The 25,926-nt window shown below is 31.2% G+C and overlaps 1 protein-coding gene and 1 long non-coding RNA gene across 2 annotated transcripts; one reads left to right on the forward strand and one right to left on the reverse strand.

Moving 5' to 3' along the window:
• Positions 1-5,965: 5,965 nt before the first annotated feature.
• LOC114743188 (uncharacterized) lies at positions 5,966-8,242 on the forward strand. Its single transcript, XR_003739979.1, has 4 exons — positions 5,966-6,102; positions 6,821-7,384; positions 7,570-7,734; positions 7,820-8,242. It is a non-coding gene; the product is annotated as an uncharacterized LOC114743188 (long non-coding RNA).
• An 8,756-nt stretch (positions 8,243-16,998) lies between these two features.
• On the reverse strand, positions 16,999-20,285 carry LOC114743196 (root phototropism protein 3). Its single transcript, XM_028931388.1, has 5 exons — positions 20,050-20,285; positions 19,771-19,930; positions 19,399-19,468; positions 18,054-19,307; positions 16,999-17,769 (listed from the first exon to the last, which is right to left on the reverse strand). Exons 2-5 carry the CDS (start codon positions 19,881-19,883, stop codon positions 17,215-17,217), a joined length of 1,992 nt encoding a protein of 663 aa, XP_028787221.1. The 5' UTR covers positions 19,884-19,930; positions 20,050-20,285; the 3' UTR covers positions 16,999-17,214.
• Between the last annotated feature and the right edge of the window lie 5,641 nt (positions 20,286-25,926).

Below are 25,926 nucleotides of genomic sequence, written 5' to 3' on the forward strand. Positions count from 1 at the left end.
TTTACAAATTTTCAGCTTCTTTTTTATAAAATTATTTTTCTACTTCGTATGCATATGTCTGAAAATTTAATTCACTTTTTATTTTTATCTCATTAATTACGCGTTGTTTATTAATTATCACACATTAGTCAAGAGTTATATGCGTTATTTCACAAAACTATGTGGAATGGCTTTGGTGCTATTTTATATGGTTTTAATATGAATGATTATTCTGGCCTATCAAATTTTTTTTTTATTGCAATATACTTTTAATAGACTTCATTCATATTGATCAAATTTAGTGGCAGATCCGATTCAATTGAATATGCATGTAGTATTAAAAATTAAAAATTTATGTAATGATTGATTTGACATAAATTTCACACAAAAATTGAATATATGGGATCGACTTCTGTATTATATGATCATTTTATTATTTAATACTTTGGTGTTTTCACAAAGTTGATATTTTAAGGTGAATCCATCATACCTATTTTTATTTCCTATTTTTTATACTTTAAAATTCATTTGGGTCGATTTGGTTTTCAAAGCCAAGTTTGTAATTCATGAGCGTACCGCTTATTCAACTTCGAGTATTTTATTTGAATAAAAATCAAACCACGATTTTAGAAGTGTTTTTACGATGTACAAAATAAATATGTGAAAGAATTTGTCTCGTTTTGTGAAAAAATATTTTTTAAAATCACCTTTTTAGGTTCCCAAACACCCCCTTAAACGACGTCAGTTGGCAAAAATCAGTCACATGTTGCCTTAATATTTTGCCCATTCGATTCTTAATATAAAACTTAATTATTGAGTTGATCTTAATTTTAAATATAAAATATATTTATCATATTTATCAATTTTTTAAATTACTATTATTAATACTGTCTCAATCACAATCAAGTAGAAAAAAAAAGATATTAAGAAAAATAATTATGGTGTTTTAGAAAAAATATATCATTTTTCTTATACTTAACCTAATCAAATTAATTAAATAAGTTTTACATTGAGGATTAGAGGAGTAATTAAACTAACCATATGCGAAGTTGAAGTGCTATGATATTTTAGTATAAGCATATTTTAGCTACATATAATTAGATTTTAGTGTTTAAACTATGTGACAACTCTCTTAATTTGTATGCATAATCTTAAATTGTTAATTAATTTAGGAAAATCAACATATGTGTGCCATTATTTTCATAAGCACTAGTAAAATATATTTTGCTAACTATAAAGGCTAGGCTCGCCTAAATATTAAGGACAAATGAATGATATATCCTCACAAATTATTAACAAGTACTCCTTTTAGTACTAGATAATTAATTTATAAATATTTAAAAAATTGGATAAGTTAGTATTTACTACCTTTAATCCTTAATATAAGAGTTAGTGGATTTGATAGTTTTAATACACATAATTAAAGAGAGTAACTTAGAAAAATCGACATATATTTGTTACAATTAACAAATTTAACTAATTTTCTTGATATTCTCAAATAAGTTATCTAGCTTTTATACTAAGTATCGAAAGTAATATAATAAATGTATGTTGATATATTGGAACATATCCCTATCGATAAAAATCTCTTCTAATACATATAATCAGTATGATCATCTAGGAAAAAAATATAATAAATTTGTGAGACAAAACAGATTAAAATTTTCTACTTAGAACCAAAGCAAACCTTTCAGCCAACTTTTATATTTAAAACTCGAGAGAGTAATATTGCGTCTCATTTTTCATACTCTATGCAGTGGTATAGGTCCCACTTCTAGTTAGAATGAAAAGACACCTATGGGGGTATGGGTATGAAAATTGTGGGCCTCTAATAATGACTATAAACATAATTAAGATGTGTGAAATTGTAAGAATGCACTTAAGCAGAGAATCTTTTTTATTTCTGGGGTGTGATGTTGTGCCATAATTTCCAGAATTGAGACAATGTTGCCTTGTGACACTGTGATCACTTTGGTGGGGACATTTACAATAGTAAATTAGATTGCTAATGAGTGCAGAACACATGTTTATGTCTCTTGTTACTTGTGACTTGTGACTAATATTTCATCAATGTCTTCTTCACCTTATCTTAATTTAATTTTTCTATTTAATTATCATAACAACTGTTCATTGGGCAGTTGAATATAATTGTCCATATTAAATTTAAACAACCGTCAATATTGCATTTTATTTTTAATTTTTTTCTCAAATTTGATATTTGTTTTATTTTAAAAGTAGAATATGAAATTAAAGTATACTTCTGAGCTCTGACCATATCTACGTGAAAAATATATATAATGATTTTAATCGAAATTTTAAAAGCTAGGATTTAAATGTGCCTAGATCCAACCAACATACATGCTGATAGAAAATTATGATTAATCTTCAATCATGAATTGAAATTGGTAATCATTATTTTTGGAATTAATTCACATGTGGTATGGGAAATGATAAGCAAGAGAGTGTGCTATCAAATATAGGGCTATTGATATTTGACTTTGTTTGATTAAGTTCTATCAGTTGTTTTTTTTTTTCTTTTTGAAATATAAAATCTTTTAAACTAGCAATCTGCTAATTGTTACTAAAAAATATTTTATGCAATAATTCTAAAGGGTGAACGTTTGGGTGACAAAGTAATATTGAAGGTCATTACCAAACAATTTGTTGAATCACAAAAAGGGACGTAAAATTTTTGTCAAAAACATTATAAGAAGTAGTCCCTTTTTAAAATAATCTCTCCTAAAATTCAAACAAAACAATTAAAAGTGTTTAAAGAATTCAATATTTGAATTTTGACATTAAATTCAAGGCAAAATTGCACTTCTTTGAACTTCTATGTGAATAACGTCCTTAAGTTTTAAAATATTACAATGAATCCCCTAAAAATGTGTATTTATAAAAATAATTTTTCTTCTAGTAATTCTGCTCATTACTTATCTATATATACATATTAAAATTTAGGGAACTTATATACATAAAAATCAAAGTTTGAGGGCATTATGTACACACAAAAATATATTTCAGAGGGTGTATAATAATTCACGATTAATGTTTATCCATATGACGTTAAAAGTTTAGGTGGGTTGGTTATTTAGTTATTGAGTTTCAAAGATTAAAAGAATTATTTGTACATGATTCCAAATTCGGAGGAGGGAGCTTCATGTGATTTAGCTTAACTTCACCTATAAATTATCTAATTAATGTATATACATACACTACCGTTTACAAATTATGAATATGCCACTGGATTAAATTTTAAAATTGTCAAGCTCAATTACAATAGATCTTATAATAACATTTTTACATTTATTGAATTGTTTTTTTTTTTGCCAGAAAAAAACTCTCAATATTACTTACCACTAACTCAACTATTGTGAATAGCTCACTATTGAACGCTTAAAATCAACCATTAACATTGGAACGTTGTATCCCAATAAAGTTCTGTTGGTGGTGGAGCATGTTTCATCGTGCTCCAAATATTTTAGTTTCTTCATGTATATATATATATATGAAAAATATTTATCATAAAAAAAACAATAGATGTAAATATGTATTTATTTTAAAACAAGGAGGAGGAATCAAACTAGTCATTTAAAAAAAATATTTGGAATATGAAAACAGTCATTAATACTATATGGTTGGGTTATAGTATTACATACATAGAGGCGAAAACAAGAAGTGTGTTTTTCTTTGTCATTTTTGGGTGTGTTTTGAAGTTCAGCCTCTTCAATATTTTTGATGAGCTTGAAGGTAGAAGGGAATCATCTATTTAATTATGAGTGTTTTTGTTCATTAAATCCTCTGTTTTTTCCTTGAACCATATCACTAATAACTCGGGGGTGTCAACTAAGCAATTTGTTCAAGTGGCAGGCACAGAATTGTTGTTTTGGAAATATATCATATTAACTAATTTAACTAATATTCTTAACCTACTCAAATTAGTTAATTAGATCTTATATTAAGAACTCTTAATTTCTTTACTTCTTTTGACCTTATCTTTATGATGTACTCTATCTTTTGTTTCTAATGTCATTTGGCCTTTTTTATTAACAAAAAAAACTGTCATGGGGATTAAAAGAAAATATTATGGGAATAAGGAAAATTATATGAAAAATGACAGATTTAATTTTATTTTTCCCATAGAATTAGGATTTTTTTTTGGTGGATTTTCCGGGCACATAATGATTGAGGAATTGCCACAATTTCCTCATGCGTTGCCATAGGCAGCATGTGAACATTTAATGGCTTCTAAACTACGCTTCCAATTAGTAATAATACGTCGACCTTACTTCTTTCCTCAGTGGTTTTTCAACCAAACTCATATACAAATACATTACCTCCCTTACTTAATACAAAAATTAGTTGGGAAAATGAATTTATAATTTACTTTATCTTACATTTTTATCAAAATATTCCTAAAAGATTCCTACCAAAGTGTGATTCTAATGGATATGATTAAAGAAAATTATTTAGAAAAGCCAACATACATTTATCAAGTAACCAGCTTAACTAATTTTTTTTAATTTTTAAAATTAGTTATTTAAATCTTATATTAAGGACCTGAGAAGTATATGACATATACATAGATCTAATTCTTAATATAAACGCTACATAACTAATTTATAGATTTTAAAAAAAATAATTAAATTAGTTATTCATAACAAGTGTATATTGATTTTCTTACAATACTCTTTTTAATCATATGCATTGTAATTATCTCTTAATAAGACCATCATTGCTATGTATAATCAAATAGGAAAGCCTTGATGAGAAATTATAAATTTAAAACAATATGTGCAATGTAGATAGTCTGAAAAAATTATAAATTTGTAAAACAAAATGAATTGAGATTTTATGTTTAGGATTAAAGTAAAATTAAATTAGCTCTTTTATTTAAGACTAGATGGAGTATTATTTATAAGACAATAAATTTGAATAAGAAAAAATAAATTGAAAAATGTATCCAATATGAAAAGAATCTTATTTAAAAATAGCTTTACAAAAAAATAAATCATTAAAAAGCCAATCCTCGCGTGCATGGAGGCAGAATAAGATTTTGGTTGAGAAAAGTTGTGAGCAATCATGGTAATTACTAGCTATTAGTTAGAAGTAGAAGCCAAGAATATTCCAATCATATTATTTCAGAAGAATGTTCTCAACATTTTTTTAAAAATAAGATTGTGAGTCAAATTTTATAAATGAAAAAATTATGCAAAAAAAAACCCTTTTTAACTGAGATTAATAAAAACTTAATCCAAATTGACTGACACTATTTAATTATTCAAATCTCAATCTCAATTAGTTATAATACTAAAAAAAATGCTGAAAATTTGCCTCAAACACAATTTATTACCTAAATTTGGGTAGTAATCCAAAGCAGGTGAAACAGATTTTCAGCGGTACAACTCTTCTTTAATTGTTACTGGAACATATTTGAAGTTATTTCGTTTTTACACATGCATTCAAAAAAGATTCACACCAGACAGATGAAAATATGCTACACTTGAGTCTTTAAATAAATTTTGAGTAATATTACCTGTTCTTAATATATAAGAACTAGTTGACTAATTTGAGTAGATTTAAAAATTAGTTAAGTTAGTTATTTGTAGTAAATATGTGTTGTCTTTCTTAAAATATCCTTATTTATCAAGTATATTGACTAGAACTATCATTATTATAAGAACCATCTTAAAAAAAGTAGATAAATATAAGAGACAAAGTGAATTGAGATCTTATATCTAACACTAAAATAAAAGTCAAATAAACTCTTGTATTAAGGACTGGAGGTAGTAATAAATTTTGTAATGATTTCACCAAAAAATAAGTTTTGTAATGCAAAATTTTTTTAATAATTTTCGGAAAATTATATAGCTAGAAAAGAAAAAAAAAAGGGAAAAAAAAAAAAGGAAAAAACATAATGATATAGTTGGCGGAAAAATCGTGCAATGGGTCGTCTATATAATCGTGGCGTCCAGTGGATGCGGCACCTCTTTGGACTTTTGCTTCTGGCTATTTCCTTTCTTCACTGTTCACTATCTCTTGCATTTGGTTCTCCCACTTCTTCGCTGCCGGAAATTCCAATCGAGTTCGTCAAGAAGCTGCCGTTTCCTCTTTAATCGATCTGTAAGTTTCCAGAATCTGATCCTGTTTTCTACTTGGTCGGGGGGGGGGGGTTTCTATTTCTCCGGGTAGCGGGTGAGGAGGCAAAAGGGGAAAATTTTAGGATTTCATTAGGATTAGGACTGCTTTGTCGAAATTGGGTTCTGGAATCCGTTCATATGGGGATTTCTTAAGTTGGATTAGCAACAGTTTAGTTAATATACTTGTTTGGATAAGGAATTTGAGAATTCCAGGGGAAAGCGAAGGAACTTTGTCTGATTAAATAACAACCTTATCAGTTATCTGAGTGGGTTTCAAGGCCTGGTTTTGTAGATTTCAACAAGTGAGAAGTGTGTTGATAATATTCCTTTTCTTCCGCCATTCCTTACTGTAGTCGTTGGGACGCTGGCAGGAGCCTTTTTCTTATTTATATTAAAAATAATATTCAAGAGAAAGCAAAATAGTTCTGATCCCTCATATTTTTGGGTTCGTTTTATTTCAAAGAAATGGACATCTGAAGCTGTAAGTTGCAATGAATCTGTTCATTTTCTCTCAGTGATTATTGTCATAGATCTTTTGTTTGTGTGTCTATATATATGTGTGTGTGTATATATATAGTTTCAAAAGAAAGGAGAAGTTTATGAAACGTTTTTCTTTAGGACATGATATTGCATAATCTTAATTCATGACATATGCCCAAATAAATTTATGATATTTACTTTATGATGTAATCTTGTTTCAGGGATTTTAGTTATGTGGGCGTAACATCTCCTGGAGTCTCTAAGCAATTCTGGGTATCTTTGTCAGCATGCGTTGGCTGGGTCTCTCTGTTGATGTATTTCGCAAAGTTGTCCGCTTGAATGTGTATTGTAAAGTTATCCTGTAGAGTAATATTCCATTAAGTTATCCGCTTTGTTATTTTTAATCCTTTGGTCTAAACCACAACCTATGGAAGCCAACCACTGTATGATCATTTCTTCTGATAAGTATAGAATTGGTTAAAGGATAGGAAGTGAAGAAGGTCCAGTATTGTCTCTTGAGCATCTCCTTGTTTGTTTCTTCCCTTTTCTAGCTGATTTCCATTTGGTCATATAATTTGGTATCGTCTTTATTCTATTTTATTGGGTATATTTTTGGCGTGCACATTTTGATTGGGTAGTGAGGCAAAGAATCAATAGACGTTATGGTGTGCCAAGCGGCAAGCCAAACAAGATTTCGGGCATTAAAACATGAGAATGGCATTGAAGGTGAACCAACAATCATTGTTAGAGTGATAGCATGCTTTCAACCTTTGCACGATTGTCAGGTTAGTATTCTGTTATTGTTAGTGTTTTTCCATTGCAGTTCTTTTCTTTTATTTGATGAAATTTCCCTTTATGTCTGTTGTGTGAAAAACTTACTTATGATCAACCATTGAATATTCTGAAGCTTCTATTATCAGTTATCAGATGCACTTTAAAGAACTCATCAATGTTATGTTCTGACATGCAGGCTGAGTACTTTCGTCATTTACTTAAGCCCGTCACGTAGATCGATCGATTTTATTCTGCATTTCTTTCTCGTTAAGCTGGAGTTTTTGGTTTTCCTTTTTAATCCTTTGTACCTCAGAAGTGCAAATTAAAGAAGATCCCTGTCAGAACACCATAAAGTCTCCTGGTATGCAGTTTTTAATGATCTTTTGAATTTTTATGGCTGAAAGCATCTCGTCTTAGTATTGAGTGATCGTTTTTATGTATTGTAGGTCATTGTTTTGTTGGATGGTTAAGGCTGACAGCTCCTGGCCTTGTCCACAGAATGTGGCTTGGCAAGCACATCATTTAAATTGCTCCCCCACATCACGGGAGCCAAGGTTATGTGGCCTTCCAGCAGACCTAAATACTAGCATGTGCAACTTTCCTGGACACAAGGTCTTTCCTGGATTCACATTTCCTGGTTTCTTGAATCTTGGGACTGTGCAAACAGAGGAATTGCGAGGATTCCTGCAGTATCCCAACCATCACCACTCTGGAGATATCCAATCAGTTTCAGAACAATGTTTGAAAGAAAGTGATATTGGAGGGGCCATGCCACACGAGAATCCTGCATCTTTACAGAAAAAGTTTCTTATTTTTGACCAGTCTGGTGATAAGACGAGGCTGTTCTACAGCCCAATTTTCCCCTTGGTTCATAGTCCAAATGTTGCTCCCTCTAAATTTATTCAAGCTTCTGGTGAAACTAAGATGGGACAGGCAGCTAGTACAGATGAAAATTATCCAATGAAATACAGTTTACCAGAAGACCGTAATGAAAATCATATTAATGTTGAGGAAAGTGAACTGCATGAGGACACAGAAGAAATTAATGCCTTGCTTTACTCAGACGAAGATGTTGATTATCATAGTGATGATGATGAGGTTGCAAGTACAGGTTGTTCTCCACTAGCAATAAAAGACCGTGCGTGATGCAAGATCAATTTGAGAATATGAAGGAGGAGGTTGCAAGCTCGGACCAGCCGAATAAAGGCAGAAGTTAAATGATGATGGGTTGGAGAGATCATCGCCAATCAACAGTGGTATTTCAGTAAGACAAGACGAGTCTTGTGACTACACCAGTGATGCAGAATCGAAGAATTCCACCAGCCAAGTGTATTCTGCTAAGCAAACTAGGGGGGAAGAGAATTCAATGATGGGTAATACTCATTTTAAAAAGGATAAGATCCGTGAATCATTGAAAGTTCTTGAGAACCTAGTTCCTGGAGCAAAGGGAAAGGAGCCCCTCTCAGTCATTGATGGAACCATTGAATACTTGAAATCTTTGATGTCCCGAAGTGGTACTCCTGGATTTGGATTGAAAGACTATTAAATTTAACTGTTCGCTGCTGTTCTTGTATGTTTGCTGTGGGAGACTAGAATGGCCAAGCTTGAATCAGCATGCTCCTTTTTCTTTATTTTATTTTATTTTATAATCCTCCTTCTCGAGGTTCTATTTATATAGCTGGTGAACAGAAGCAGTAATAACTAGTACTATATCTTGCCTCTGGGATTGCAGAGAAAATGGGGGATTGGTTGTATGGACCAGAATTATTATCTTTTAGCTTTTCGGAGGGTTAAAGATCAGAGGCCACAGGTTGCGGGGACGGGAGAAGGTGGTGGTGGGCTATGCTGTAAATGAGGACGCTTTTTTCCCCTCAAGTGTTGAACTTTCCTCTTGGTTGAATGCATGCGCGTTAGGTAACTGGGGTCCCACTTTCCACCCTCCTTTATTCATTCTTGTTGTTATGCTTTTGTTGTCCTCTCTTTCAAGCTAGCACGCATATCATGCTGGCATAAATTCTAAAGCACCAACAAAGTTTCACATGTTGGAGGAGTGCTTGAAGATGGTGCGTGATTTATCATCATGAGTCTGTGCTGGGGCCCTCTCCCTTTATCTCTCTCTCAAATGCACCATTTGTGGTAAAAGGTTGCTTTGTTTTACATGCTGATGTTGGAAAATGACAAGCTCTTCTAGTTTCTAGGTTGTAATTGAGAGGCGGGTTGATTGTTGTTGGTGTCTTTTTCCTGATGCTGCTGTGTATTTCAGTTGAGTGAGTTTATGTGTGTGTGAATAATTGGGGTGTGATAATGGTGTGGCAGGTTTGAAATTTGAATGTATTCCAGCTTTATGACTGGCACATGGTTTACTTTCTCTTGATTTGTGTATTGTGTGTGGATCACTGTATTGTATGTTTGTGGATCAATTACTATGAATCTCTGATTCCTATATGGAGTGATTTATGTTTCTTTGGTTTTGTTGAGAAAACTAATTTTATTCCTTTGGCACTTAAAATTTCAAATTATTCTCACCCCCCCTTTTGTTTAAAAATTGTATCGTGCTGTTAACTTATTGCTCTAATCATGTCTTCATAAGATAAAATGACCGTTTTAATAATGTATAATTTGCGCTAATGACGGTTACAGAAATTATTTCCAAGGAATCAAAAAAATAATCATACCATGATGTTTATTAAAAAGCCAAATTATGTAAAACTTCTTAAAATTTTAAACTATATACAAATAACTCCCTTAACTTTTAAGTAGTTAATAATAAACCTCCCTGAAGTTTTAAGTATATGTAGATAACCCGCAATTATATCTTTTATATTCTTTAAATTTTAAGTTTATACATATGATCTTCTTAAAGTTATATAGAGAAAAACTATTTAAACTTTAATTTTGGACTTTTAATGTCATTCCTCTTTTTATAAGCTGATTAACCATACAAATTTGCCAAGTAAGGAATACTGTTATGATCTAGAGAATCTTAAGATCCACCTAATGAGGGTTAAGATCTTTTGAATAATGCTATGATCTAATTCTATATTTTTTGCACCATTCTTGTCATGGCCTTGTGTGTGTGTGTGTGTGTGTACTTTTTGGAAAAAAATAAACTGATGAAAAGAATGTGTTCACTAATAGTCTTTTCTGAAGTGGGTTGGTCTAATTTTCTCCTTTTGTAATCTTTTTGAGCAAAGCAAAAAGGGGTAAAGGACAATGCCTTTAAATGATGCTTTAAAAATTTGGAAGTCAACATTATGGGGGGAAAGCTTTTTGTTCTTACTTTTTTTTATAACTATATAATTTTTGTTATTAATTAATTATAATTTAAGTGGTGTTAAATCTAAATATATGGTTCCAACTTCCAACATAATTTATTTCATTCACAAAAATTCAAACCCACGGATTTATTCATCCAATCAGTGTCCTTTATTGTATAATTATTGGTTTTGAGCATGTCACATGACTAGGAAATGGTACAACCTTCTTTGTGTTGGTTGGGATTCATTGTAAGGTATGGGGCTTGAGTCTTAATCATATCAGTACCATAATTGATTTTTAAGCATATCACATGAGAATCATTTCTTGTCACATCATTTAGTTTTCTGCCTTATTTTTTTTCAAACACATGTTTAAACCTGAAATCTTATTTAAGCGTGACGGGTAGTATTATCACTAAAACAATTTACTCTTAAATGTATTGCATCTTTTTAAAAATTTGATGCACACGGGATATTATCACGTAATTGACCCTTTAATATTAGTTTTAGTATTTTATTCTAAGCTCTAAAGCCTCTTGACTTAACAATTTAACAAACATTTTTCAGTACCATAATTGATTTTTCAGCATATCACATGAGAATCATTTCTTGTCACATCCTTCAGTTTTCTGCTTTACATTTTTTTTCAAACACATGTTTAAACCTGAAATCTGATTTAAGCGTGACGGATAGTGTTATCACTAAGACAATTTACTTTTAAAGTTGTATCTTTTTGAAAATTTCACGCACACAGGATATTATTACGTAATTGGCCCTTTAATATTAGTTTTAGTATTTTATTCTGAAGCCTCTTGACTTAACAATTTAACACACATTTTTTCCTCCTTATTTAAGAGGCACTTCATCTCTTCTTGCACTTTAGTATAAAAGAAAGATGCTAATTTCATAATGACAATAATACACATGAAAAAGGTGTAAGTCGATCACATACCTCTTTTATCTAATTTGAAATAATTCTATGAAGCATGTTTTCTTCCTAAAATCTGTCTACTTTTAAAGAAAAAACCTTGAAAAAGAAAACATACAGGTTTCACATTACGTTTTCTCATCCACATTTGTTACTTCTCTTTTTTTCCCCTTGCTATCCCAACAAGAAAAATATGGGCTTGTTTGGTTTCTTATTTGAAAATAATTTTTTTTAAAATAGAAAAACAGAAAAACTTGTTTAGTAATTTGTTTTTAGTTGATTATTTTAAAAAAAAAACAAAACATGTTTTTAAAACCTAAAAAACGAAACAATTTTTACATGTTTCCTTGTTTTTGCTTTTGTGTTTTTTATTTTTTATTTTTAAAAATTAAAAAAATCTTCTTCTCTTCTCCTCTACTATCTTACTATCACTTGTCACAGAGTGATTTTTTATTTTTTTCAAATGTGATTTTTTTAAAATTTATTTTTCAAACAAATTTTTTGTTCTTTGTTGCCAAAACTTGTTCTTAAAAACAATTTTATAAAAAAATTTTGAGACTAAGAAAACAAAAAAAAAAAACAAACAAGCACTATATTCCCCTCTATTTTCTCCTCCACTTGTTTTTTCTTCCTTTATTTTTTCTCTATCCAAATATAGGATAATACGTCCATCTTATTATGTTCAGAATATTCCAAGAAAAACTAAAGAAATTAATGGATTTTTGTTGTTGTTAATTTGTGTCTAAAAGATTATGAAATAATATAATGTTATGGAGGGATCCTTTTTTGTTAAATTTTTTTGGATCTAATTCGTTTCACTCTACCGCTAAGCATTGCATGACCTGTCTTTTCGCACCTTGTCTTGTTTTGCTTTCCCTTCCGCACCTGTCCTTTGTTTCTAGCTTATCAAAAAAAAAAAGCAGGGCAAGACCGTCTTCTTGTAAATCAGGGCGGCCCTTTTGGTCATTTTTAATTAATGAATTCTCTTTTCAATAAAAAAAATGTCCCCAAGACATATGGGCCCAAACGTCTTATTTATTTAGACCCTCTCAAGCCCATCTTAAAATTGTTATTTTTATTTTTGGCTAGGCAGATGTGCTTTCTTGTTTGACAAATTCGATGTCAGGGTGTTTGAGAGGTTCCGGAAGCAGTTTAAAAAGATTGTTCGAATCTCTACTGAGAGAGTATCTATATTTAGTACTTGATATTATCTCAAATAGAACTGCTTCTAATAAGAGAATATCTATACATAATAGAAAAAGAAATTGTTTTTATGTAAGTCGAAATAGAATTCCTCTTTTGTTTGATTTTAGTAGAAGAGACAAGTTTTTCACACATGGGGATCAAAAATTAAATAATATTAAGAGAAATGTCCATATTTAATATCGGAGAGCGCATGGAATAGGTTTTCAACTGGTATTAAACTTCCCATTTGAGGCTAATTTCTTATTCGAAACATAGTTAGATGCTAAATTTAGACTTCTATGACTTATAGTTGTCAAATTTCTCTTAAGCAATGTTTTGAATTGGAATTTCGTAGACGAGAAAAAAAATCATGTTGCGGAAGTTTTTCTTCAGTCATTATCTGACACAACTTGAATTTATATCAGCCAGTACTATTCTATGCCAAAAACCAAATTATTTTAATTAAAAGAAGAAAATTTTTGGTCAAAAAAATTAAAAGAAGAAAAATTAATTTAACTTAACCCGACGCTTAAGCCAAATTTTAAAAAAAAAACTAGAAAATAAAAGGTTATTATGCACCTACCATAGTGTTATGTTACTTATACCCACTTAAATAAAAATAATCCAAATTTGGAAAATAGATGTTCCAAAAATATTTTATTTAAAAAGAAAACATATAGTGAGAAAATAAAATTTTAGTTTATTTCATTTAAATTATATATATAATTTATAAAAATTCGCACTATTTATAAGTCATTAGTAATACTGCTTATTCTCTATTCCATATGTAAAATACAGATGTGCAATTCTGTTTAGATTTAAGTGTTTTCTTTAACTTTTTAAGTTTTAACTTCTTTTTCAACAAAAAAAAAAAACTTTATCTTGCACTAAGTTCCCATTAAAATATGAAATATTATAATGTTTAAGTAAAATAAAAAAAATTGGCAAAAAAAATATAAAGAAATTTAGACTGATGAATTTTATTATGATCAGTCCAAATTTAAAGATGAGCATGCCATAGTGAAATCCATTTGCCTTGGTAACATTTTGAGTCCCCCTATATAGGCTTGTCATGTAGCTAAAGTACTACCTCTGGTCTTTAATATAAAAATTTATTTGAATTTTATTTTGGTTCTAAATATAAAATTCTAATTCACTTTGTCTCTCATATTTATATATTTTTTTCAAGCTAGTTCTTCTAATAATTGTAGTTCTAATCAATATAGTTGATTAGTAAGGATATTTTAGGAAAGACAACACCTATTTATTACAAATAACTAACTTAACTTCTTTTCTTAATCTCTTCAAATTAGTCAATTGGGTCTTATAATTAGGAACGGAGGTAGTGTTATCATTATTAATTACTCCTCCGGTCCTTAATATAGGACCCAATTGCTGAGTTGGTTTTGGTCCTAAATATAAGACCCATTTCTCATATTTATCAATTTTCTCTAAATTACCCCTATGGATACTCTATCAACCATAATCAAATAGAAGATAGAGATGGGTATTAAGAAAGATGATTATGGCATTTTAGGAAAAACGTGTCACAATTTTTATAATTAATTAACTTACCTAACTTCCTTAATCTAATCAAATTAGTTAAATGGGTCCTATATTAAGAACCGGAAGAGTATTAATTATTAATTATGATGATTATGATTCAGGAAAACATGATTTTACTGCAATATCTAATCATGTTTCCTTCTTTATACTTCGTGGCCTTAATTGTTTGATATTACGAGGAGTGTGATCAGATTCAATTTCATTGTCACTTGAGCAGAACTAGTTAGGCTCCATTTATTTTATGATATATTTTGCCTCTAAACACTGACATGAAAATTATGACAGAATCATGCTTAAGATTTTTTTAAATAAAAATATATATATTAAAAAACAATTAAGTTTTTGAAAAATGTTAAAAGATAAGTCACAAATATTAGTTTACACAGTTGTAAATATATAAATCTTTGTTGCAAATCAATGGGAGTGCTCGTAAAATTCATACAACTGATTTACAATGGAGATTCCTAAAACTACAATTATCTAAACTAATATTTAAAATGATCTTTTAATTAAAAATTTTTAGGAGATAAATTCTTGATTGGCTGCGGATTATCCTTAGAAAATACAGCTTTTCTTGTAGGAAATATTACTTTCATTGAAGATAAGTAATGTACAACTGAAAAAAGAGTTGTATTAAGAACCGTTTTAAACAAATTTCATGTATTTTTAGACACAACTAAATCACAGAATACAATGTCGTTTGGCGATTCATATAGCCAATCCCACTTAATAGAACAAGGTCAGTTATTATTGTTTAGGCACAAAAAGAAGAGTTACACCTTTTACCAAAAAAAAAAAAAGAAGAGTTACACCAATTGTATGAAGCTGGAAAAAATTTTATAACCACTAAAAATGAATTTCACCTGCTTTAAGTATAAGCTCAAACAAATTTCAAGTAGCTTTAATTTAAGCAATAAATATTTCAATGGGTATTTTTTCAACAATTTCTCCTTTTTTTTATTTCTCCCCTATTTCTACTAATTTTTTCCCTACATTCTAATAGGTTTTTGGAAAACACCAAAAAAGTGTTTTTACATAAATTGAGAAAAAAAATTCACATATTTATCTCAAAATTGGTAAAATTACTCACAAAAAAACTGATCCAAATACTTCTAATAGGTATTCTAATTTCGCATTGCTTCTAAAAAGTCAGCAACAGTTGAGAGTGACTTTGTAGTGCCAAATCTGGACATCGGGATTGTGTCGCTGAGGAAGATGACTATCAGGGGGAAAAGTACTGGTAACAACGAAAGCACATTACATTTTTGTCGTTTTTATTTTCTAGGGATTTCCGTTGAAAGCATTGCAGCGACATTATTGGTTGCATTATTCATTTCATCTCCAGAAGCAGCCGCCATGATCGACGTCGTCGTTCCTCTGTCAATTGTTAGTCCACGTATCATGTTTTGACAGCGTAATCGCAAAAAAATCTGTCGCTGTAAGTCATTCTATCGAAGAAATTGTTTCTGAATCGGTCTGATACTCTGGATTTGGAATTTCTTTGTTTGCCCCATCCATAGTCTTGTCATGATGAAGCAGAAGAATCATCCTTGTCTTGCTTGCGGGATGACATGATTTTTGCTGGAAACATCTAATCATGTTTTCTCCTTTATCATTCGTGGTCTTAATTGTTTGATATTACTGGCAGAGTGATCATAGTCTCACGTTTTTCGAACTCTGAAGATACAAATTGGGGACCCAAGGCAAGAGAGCTGTCAAACCAAAGAAAATTGGGTCAAAATTAATGGTCACCTCTGTTTTAACTCTTCAAAGTTCAAACAGCAACTTTGGTGGGGTAGGGGTTGCTGAGGGGTGTTTAAAGTGATTGGGCAATATTTGAATCATGAACTTGTAGTTATAGTGTTAGTGTGGGGTTGCATCATGTGTTTACTTAATTTTTTTTATAATATTTTATATTCAGTATTATCATATTAAACTCGAATCTTTATACTATTAAGGCTAACATCGCTTAAATTTATCTAATTTTTTTTCCCTTTCTAATCACGCCAAAATGATAGTCACTACAGTACCTAATAACAATTATTTTTTTTGTCATTAATTTTTATCCAGAAACAAATATTACATCTATGTGAAAAATTACCTTTTCCCCTTCATTTTGTTCCCTTTTTCATTTCATTCTACATAAGCATTACTTAAAATTATATGCATTGTAGTACAATTTCTAGAGCCCATTTAAAATGGCTTATAAGCAGCTTTTCAATCGTGATCTACGAAATATGAAGTGAGTATATGAGAGGAGTTTTATCTCAACTTACGTGAAATGTGCCCATGAGTGCTTTTAAACGTGATTCCCAATATGTCCTTATTCACCTTGATTAGTGTGCATTATTTAAAACCTCTATGATACTGATGGGGTAAAATCTAGTCTTAGTGGTTTTTTTTTTTTAAATTATGCACAATCTTTAATATGAAGTTTTACAGAATTTAGGAGCGATTAAAGACGCTGAGTAAAAAATTTTAATTTGTGGCTGAGCAAACAGAATAAAAAGTAAAAATATGGCCAAACTATTAGGCATTAAAAAGTTGGGTATGTTTTATCAAAACAAGGTGTTGTGTTTTTTATGTGCCCTCCAAATCAAAATGTTTAATGAGGAAGATTGCTATGTCTAACCAGTGACCTGTATAACTTTTACTATGCTACGTGTAACGTCGATATCCAAGAGGAAACTGAACAAAAATGATTAATTTTATTATGGATTGAAGTGCTAGGGGAACTCGCACATGAAAATTATGATTCTCTCTTGGAGACAAATTCAATTTAGCTAGAGCTTTTCAGCAATTGCTTTCAGAAATGGAAAGCGAAACAAAGAAACCCCCGTAAATTACTCTCCAAGAAGCCAAAAAACTGAATGAAAAGAACACATGTTTCAGAATCTTCCGTGTTTCAGGAAATTGAATTTCTCCACCTTCTTGGTGGCTTCCTGTTCTGTTCTGCAGTAGGAGGAGGAATCTGAGGAGCAATATCATGATTCTCCATGTTTGTCATTTTGGTAAGTTTGCTTAGTTTCTTCCACCCAGTGCTCCAAGCTGATGCCTGCTTCTGCTTCAGCACCTTCTCGAACTGTTTCTGCAGATTCTCCATATCATTTTGCAGCTCCAAGTACTTGGCTTTCACACTCTCAAGCTCAAACTTGAGTGTGTTTATGTCTTTCTTAGCAGCTGTCCATCCTTCTTGGAATGACTGTGGTGTAGCTTCTAGAAGCGTCTTTCTGTTTGAGATCATTGGTTGGTATTTAGACTCTGCACCACCTTCTTTCAGAGAACTGCTGGCTATTGCATTGCTTATTTTGACTTGTTCAGAGAAGAGAACTTGCACCACAACTCTTAGTGGAAGCCTTTCGTTCTGAGCAGCATGCATGCAGGCATCAATGGAGAGTTTCTGACAATCCATTACCCGGCAAAGCCGCTTCCTTTCGTGCTCAGAAAGTGTAGGATGTGCCTGCAAAACCATCAGTAGAAGTGAAGATGAAGTTCTACCACGAATAAGCTTTTCATGCATAAGTTTAGCTTCTCAGAACTTTAAGAAGTATTAGCACTTAACAAGAGTCAAATGTCTGTGTCTGACATGTGCGCACAGACTCATCAGACAAAATTCGATACTTAAAAGTTACACATACACGTTTGAACTACAATATTTAGGTTGTTCACTGAAAACCCATGATCGATTTTTATGAATATGTCTAACATTAACATAGAAGAATCACTGTAGCAGATTTATTTTACCTTTAGATAAGAGTCAATGGCTCTGTAGAGTCCATCATCACAGGTCCTAGCTGATTCAGGCAACGCTTCAGCCAGGACCTGAAACTTTGTGAGGGAAAGGTTTCTGTCTCTGGACACTTCGGTAAGATAACTATCAACAAGCCTAGCCACTCTGGTCTTGGCAGTTAAATTACTCCCTCCCACTCTGCCAGGACTTGAGTTCTCAGTCTGTTCTTGAACCAGAAAATGCTCAAGCAGCCTCTGAATCAGATCTACATCATAAATGGTCTCACTTTGGTCATAAGAAGGAATCAATAGATCAGCCGGTGTAGCTTGTTCAAGTTGCATTCCCACCCTTTTCTCTAATTCAGTGACTAATGCAGGCGCAACTTTCAGCATGTTTGCCATTCTCAGAAGCCTAAGAAGGAAGCTGCAAGAGACACTATCCTTCTGTGGTGGGATTATGCTTATAAGACTCTCTATGATCATTCTTTGATCTTTAGCTTGAAGGCTTGAAGTTTCATCCCTTTTTCCAGTCACAACCATATGAAGCCCACCTTTCCAGCTACCTCCACTGTTACTGCTGCTGCTATTACTGTTACTATTACTACTTGCTTCATCTCCAAAGTTTGCTGTGTCATTTATTAGTCCTGGAAGCCACTTAGTTGCATAATGCATTATTGATGCTCCGATGAGTTCATATCTCATTCCTTTTACTTTTATTGCAGTCATGACTCGAACAAAATGATCGATTCGAAGGATTGAAGCATCCTCAAACCACCAATCTGGAGGAACCTGCTGGTTCCTACCGGGGCTTGATGATTCCTTTTTGTCGCTTGAAACTTTTGGGGGTCTACCAGTGTAGGACCACTTTATCCCTTTTGGATTGGCACAAGCTTTCCAGGCTATGGACTCACTGCATCTTCTAACAATCTGAAGGTTCTCTGCCCATGGTGACAGCTTCTCACAGCTCTTCAATACTACTATGGAGTCTCTCCATGACGATAGGACCACATAGCTTAGAAATGCCTCGGTTTTGAATATGAGATTGCCTTCTTCTAGATCTTCCGTCATCTCAAGGTATTCTGCAGCACATCTTAGGCCTGAGATGTTGCCTGCCGTTAAATCCACTGCAATTCCGTAGCAGAACTTTGCAGCTTGCTCAAAGGCCTCAGCCCCACCAGGTAAATCATCCATAGCTATCTTGTTCAAATCTGGGTCGCGTGACTCGTATATGATCCTGTTTAGCTTTCCACTTCGAGAAAGAAGAGGATACTTTCCCGAGAAAGTGTGAGAAAAGGTCAGAAAATTTAACAGTACATGAAGACCACAACAGTACAAGTTGGATAGAAAAAAGAGTAGCTACCTTGTGTAAGTGGAAGTTAGCTCCTCCAATTTGAACAAGAAGATCACTTGGAATATCCGTTGCAACATACCTGCATATGCCAAAAAGTGTTTAAGCTTCTTACAGGGTCTTCAATCTCATCTAACTCTTCTGAACCAACTTGTTCAAGATTAATGACTGTGATTCAGTCGCATTAGCAAAGAAGATTAGTTAGAATATATTTTCAAACACACATATTCTGCTTTAGCTTCTGAGATGGAGACATGGATATAAATTAATGGGTAGAAATAAAATCATCAGAAGTTTCAAGCTCTAGCTTCTGCGATTCACTAGAACTATCAAAACAAAAATCAACAACAAAAGTACTGATTCTGCATTTATTTTTCTTCATACCAAGATTGGCCTCTTTGTTCGAACCCTTCTGTCTTAACACCTTGCTTGGTTGGAGTCAGAAGCCCACCTGCATAGCCCCTTCCTGCTACAGATTCGTTGTCAGATTCCCACATGCTGGAAACCACAATCCGGGCGGAATAAACGTGTTCGGACTTCGGAGCTAGATTTTCCCGGGAAAGTGGGTTAAAAACGAACAGGAAACACAAAGCAGAGAATCACTCAGAGTCTTGACAGGAAGAAAAAGAAGAAGAAGAAGAAGAAGAAGGAACAAGTACCCACATGGAATGATGGTCGGGAATGGAATAATGGTCAGAATACTTGTCGGTTTCTGGAAGAAGTTTGAAGAAATCCTTCTTACAGGCTGTTCAGAAATGGGCACACTGGACAGAGTGGTGTGGGGATTACTGTTTTTTCTCAGATGATAATGGAAGGAAGAAGAAGGAAGGACAAGAAGTTTCAGGGTGCTCTGAGAGGAGCGGCCATAGATACATACATTAATGTCTCCATTGTCTAAATTCTCTGGAAGATATGCTATTGAGAGAATTTATTGCAATCCCAAAACATTCCTCTGTTGACGATAAAAGCATGAAAGACACTTTTCCATGGCCAGGGCAGGTTGGAGTTCGTAACATCTTAATCCCATAATTACGAGCTTGCCACTTCATTATGAGCAGAATAACTCACTGTTTGACCATAATCCACTTTGGAAAACTAATAATAGACCAGAAATTATATCTGTGTGTGGGGGTATATATAGTATAAAGCATATGTTATGCTTACATTTTTGTAATAATTAGACATGTTTCCTTATCTATTTTTTATAGCAGATTTGTATTATTAACTGTCTATCAATAATAGAGTATATTATTGATAGGGTAGAAGTTATATTTATATATTGATGATATTTTGACAATTTGATTTCTTTCTTTAGGTCTATTTAAAAATTATTAATAATTTAGTATCTGAGAGGGAAAATTGGTGAAATGGCTCATCCAACGTAACAAAAGGGACAAAACGGATAAGCACATGTTTGATTAAAGTTTTTATTTAAAAATCACTTATATATTTTTATTTTTATTTAATATTGATTAAATAATTTAAATGTTCATTTAAAAACGCAAAATTTTAAGTAAGAAAAAGAAGTGGCAGTGAATGGAAGTTAAACATGGCCACTATCTACATCAGGATGAATGCTGGGGCCTATTCTCTCTCCAAGAGGTATATTTCAAAAGTCACAGGCTTGAACTCCAATTATGCTTCCCGAAATTACTTTGTACCTATATTCTAAAATTTCAATAAGTAAATTTATTTTAACATTAAAAAGAAAAGAAATAAATCCACAGCATCTAAATCTACCATCTAAATTCCTTGTGTTTAATAAAATATACACAGTATACGTTACAGACTGATAACAAAACATATTAATTAATATATTATATAAAAGTGTAATAGATAAAAAAAAAATTTATTGCATTAAGAGTTTGAATTGATGACTTTAACTTTGATAAAACAAGAATTGATAACTTTTATTCATTCCTTCTTCAATTCTTACTACTTGAGTTAGCTAAGACTGCAGCAAGAATTCAAATGTTTGTTTTATTAATTTTTTGTAGTATTTTGTTGATGTGATTACTGATTATTTTATTAATTAAACGATTGAATATTTTCTCTTAATTGGTTTAAAAAAATAAATGAATCAAATTTACTTTATATATGCATATGCGTAATGATAAAAATATAGAAAAAGGAAATAGAATTTTACTGGGTGGTTGTGAGGGGACCAATCCAAAACCAAACAATGGGAAAGACAAATTTGAGAAAGCAAGGTACATTTCAGAGAGACAAATTGAAGCTCTCCACTCCAGTCCTGATAAGGTGGGCACAGGAAACAAAATTCAACAACCAAACACTTCCTTCACATTTTACCTTCACTCAGTAGTTATTCACTTCTCAATTTCCTTTTTTTCTTGTGTACTTCTCTTACTTAAATATAAAAATTAGTTAAAAATTGCTTTTGATCCTAAATATAGTATCTTAAAAGAACTATTTGATCATGCCTATTTAGGCTTTGTTTGGTATCCTTTATGAGAATGAAAAGGGATTCTATTACACAAATATCATACTCAGCAAAATCTGTTATACCCATATTATTATCACTTAATAAAGTATTAATGACTATATATTTTCTTGCTGGAAAAAATTAACTATATATTTTCTTCTTGTTATTTTTTAAGAAATATTAACCTAAAAGTCTTTGTAGTCTCATTTAATTTTCAATAATGTCCTTTTAATTTTTTTTCTTTTAATCAGTCACATAAGATATAGGGGCTCGATTAAAAATTAAGTGAAACCATAAGAATCTAATAAAAAAATTATGAGGATTGAATTAAAAATCAGGTGAAATTATAACTTAATAAAAAACAAAAACTTAATTAAAAATCATGAAAAATTATATGGACTTGCAAATTATTTTTTTTTTAATTTTTATATTCAAAGGTATAATATTCATCTTTCATCTAAAAAATATTTTTTTTATATTTTTTTTCTTTTTTTCCCATTTCACTCTATTCTATTCCATTCCATGTACCATAATCATTTTTTATCAAGCAATATATCATGGAATCAATGAAGAAACAAGTTGGTAGGTGCCATTGAACCTTTTATCATCATCTTTTGAAGGAAACTTTGTGGTCTATTTCCCACATTAAATGTTTTTTTTGTAATTTTGTTTGTTTTCTTTTTTCCCTTATAAAAAGTCAATTTCACACCATTGTTTATCTCATTCACAAATCACAAAAAAAAAAATGAAAACAAGAAATTTTCCTTAAAAAAGAAAGAAAGAAAAGAGCCAAGAAATTTTGTAGGACCATATCCATCTTCATCATAGATGACATAGGCCTAATGTACTGCTTCTTGTTACCTTCAAAGAAATGATAAGGAGGCCCCCACCAAATATTCAATATATATCTCTATATATATATATAAAATTGAAAATTCTGAATTAAATATGCCTACATAAAAAAAAACATGTTAAATCAACTTGTCGGCTAAGTGATAAGGAAATCAATGTCCTTTAAACAAAATAATAAATTTAAACCTTATTAATGGAAAAATTATATTAAAAAAAAATCTCAGCTTGGACTAATCAAGTTCATATTCAAATTATTAAAAAAATCTTTAATCATTATCAAATAAATGTTTTCAGCATAAAACATTATACCCCTCTGGTTTTTAATATGAGACCTAATTGTTAAGTTAATTTTAGTTCCAAATATAAGACATATTTCTCATATTTATTAATTTTTTTAAATTATTCCTATGAATACTCTCTCAACCATAATCAAGTAAGAATATTAAGAAAGATGATTATGGTGTTTTAGAAGAAACATGTTATATTTCTTATAACTAACTAACTTACTTAATTTTGTTAATCTCATCAAATTAGTTAAATAATCGGAGGAAAACTCTTCTTTTAAAATACTTTTGTTTGCTACGGATTTGGCCAGTTAGCATTTTTAAACTCAAATCTAAATAATTTATTTTAAAAATGTGAATTTCTAATACTCACATAAACTCAAATGGATGGATAATGCACATTTTAATTACTTTACCTTTTCTTTTATTATTTTTAAATTATAAAAACAAATACTAACAGTTTAAGATTATAAGTATATAATCAAACTTACAACCTTTCAATTATAGAAGAATTTTTATATTACTCATCCGGTTCTAAATATAAGACTTATTTTATAACGTAAATTATACTATAAAATGAGTTTTATATCTACTATGAGAGGTAGGAGTATAAGATTACAAGACATTTGCTACCTTTTATCACCTGAAGGTCCACTATAAAGTTTTCTCCACATGGTGTGATTGTTTTGTGTTTGTGAAGGGATATCTATTAATAATGATAGGGTTTGCCCAACTTTTTCCTGTTATGCCTCTGTGCATCAGGTTCATTGCTTTGTTAGGACAAGACAATTTTCAGCAGTTCCCTCCGTACATTAAATTGCTTATTTTCTTTAATATTACAATATAATCCATAAAACCAAATTTGCGCACTAATAAAAATATCCAACAGCAATTTTTTATTATTTTGCTCTATACACGTATCATCTACTCGCGCACACATAAACAAAAAAGATCCTGATGAGTAAAAATTATTGACTAATGAGGAATAATGATACTATGTTTTTTTTCTTTAATTTTTACACAAATCACTAAGGTGGAATATAACTAAAAAGAATGTGATATATATTAAAGGGGGTCCCTATAAATAAATGCGATTTTATTGAAAGATAATTGGGAGGGGAAGAAATGATTGGGTGCTTTTTGCAGAGACTATTGTCGATGAAGGAGTTGTCATCTGTTAGGCAGGCAAATTTGACAGAATAAGATACGAATTGTTATGGCAACCTTGCCTCTTCCTTGTGCCAACTCATTATATATCTTCAATGTACCAATCACCATGTCTGTAGAGACACACACACACAAGTAATTTTATTTATAAGTTCTCAGTAGTATATGACTTATTTTTTAAATTCCATAAATATATAAGAAATAATGAAATATGTCCTCTTTAAAAAGAAATGAAAAATATTAAATATCTCAAAAACTTATTAGAACTAGAGGTTGAACTTTTGTAAGATCTAGGCAATGCAATGGATGGGGGAAAAGCAATGCAGCGAGTAAATAAAAAAAGGGAGAGAATTACAGCTGAGTTCTAAAGAAGAAACTTGATTACCAAACTCCTAATAACAACCTGAACAGTATGTAATAACAAGTTTCAGAATAAAAAATCATAACTTTTAATATTCATTGAGACTTACTAGTAGTTGTTTTTCTTTATCGGAACTTCATTATAAGTCTCTCAAAATGGAGGATCAGTGGGCACTAGTGGGTCTCATGATGTGTGGAGTAAAAAGACTTTTGGGCATTCCCAATAGATATTTATTACTAATCTGGATTTGAGTTAGATAAGATTCTAAGTAAGGATAATTCTCTTAAGCACATGATCCTTATTCCCATAATCCCATTGTTCCAAGGATCAAACCCATAATTTCTTTCTCTTATTACATTACCTACATCATTGACCAAACAATTACAATCATAGCTTTTTTTTAAACATAAGTATTCTTTTTATTGAAAGTAATTTGTTTGAGGTACTGTATTAAATTTTTAAAATTTATGGCATGTCTCTTAAAACTTAAAAAGCAACTATAAAAAAATACTTATAATTCGACAACCACAGATATTGAATATATAATATTTTGAGATATAAATTTGGGAAAATGACAATAAAATACCACTTGAATTCCAAAAAGACAAATAAGGCACCTGAATAAGCAAAATGACAAATAGGGCATTGGGTACCAATCTGGAATTCATATTTTCGGCTAAAAGACCAAAATGTCCTGATGAAATGGGGGAAGACAGACGCTGAAAGTGAGAGAAAGGAGAGAGGAAGACCAACGCAGTGAGAGAAAGGAGAGAGGAAGACCGATGCTGATGAAATGCAGGAAGAAGGAAAGAAGAATGTTGGAAATGCTATTATCTTACTCCTTCGCATCACCATTTTGTAGATATTGTTGATTTTGGTTGTGGAAAAGAGGATTTGTAGTGAGAGAGGGAGTGAACCGAAGCGGAAATCAGAAAACAATGGCAAGCAATTACGTAACATAACTGCTGTCATATGCCTGCTGGTTTTTGGTAAATCCCACTACGTGAATGGTAAATTTCACTATACATGTAGTTAATTATGAAAGTTAATAGTTCAATGTTTATTGTGACGTACTTCAAATGCACGTTCACTGAATGATTTATTTATGCTTATAAGTTACCTTTCCGGTGAAAACAGGTTTACAAAACCCATTGAAGAAGTAGTCACTTTCACTATAAAAGTTGTAAATCCCAGTATATGTTTTGTAAAATTCAACGTGAAATTTTATTGGTTTTTTCAAACAAGTTGCCCATCCCTTGAAAACTGGTTGCAAAAGCCATTTAAGAAGTGGTCATTTTCACTATAAAAGTTGTAAATATCACTGTGTGTTTTGTAAAATTCAGCGTGAAATTTTATTGATTTTTAGAAACAAGTTGCTCATCCCCTGAAAAGAGGTTGCAAAACTCATTTAAGAAGTGGTAATTTTCACTACA

Source organism: Neltuma alba, unplaced genomic scaffold (assembly GCF_004799145.2).
Source record: "Neltuma alba isolate B1F8T4 unplaced genomic scaffold, ASM479914v2 tig00000640_pilon, whole genome shotgun sequence".
In the NCBI taxonomy this organism is placed as follows: Eukaryota; Viridiplantae; Streptophyta; class Magnoliopsida; order Fabales; family Fabaceae; genus Neltuma; species Neltuma alba.

Excerpts from the sequence above, each read along its gene's own strand:
- LOC114743196 (XM_028931388.1), bottom strand. The coding sequence starts at position 19,883 with ATGTGGGAATCTGACAACGAATCTGTAGCAGGAAGGGGCTATGCAGGT. Across the intron at positions 19,308-19,398 it reads CTAACTTCCACTTACACAAG|TATCCTCTTCTTTCTCGAAG; the intron begins GTAGCTACTCTT and ends TTCTCGGGAAAG. Across the intron at positions 17,770-18,053 it reads CCATTGACTCTTATCTAAAG|GCACATCCTACACTTTCTGA; the intron begins GTAAAATAAATC and ends ATGGTTTTGCAG.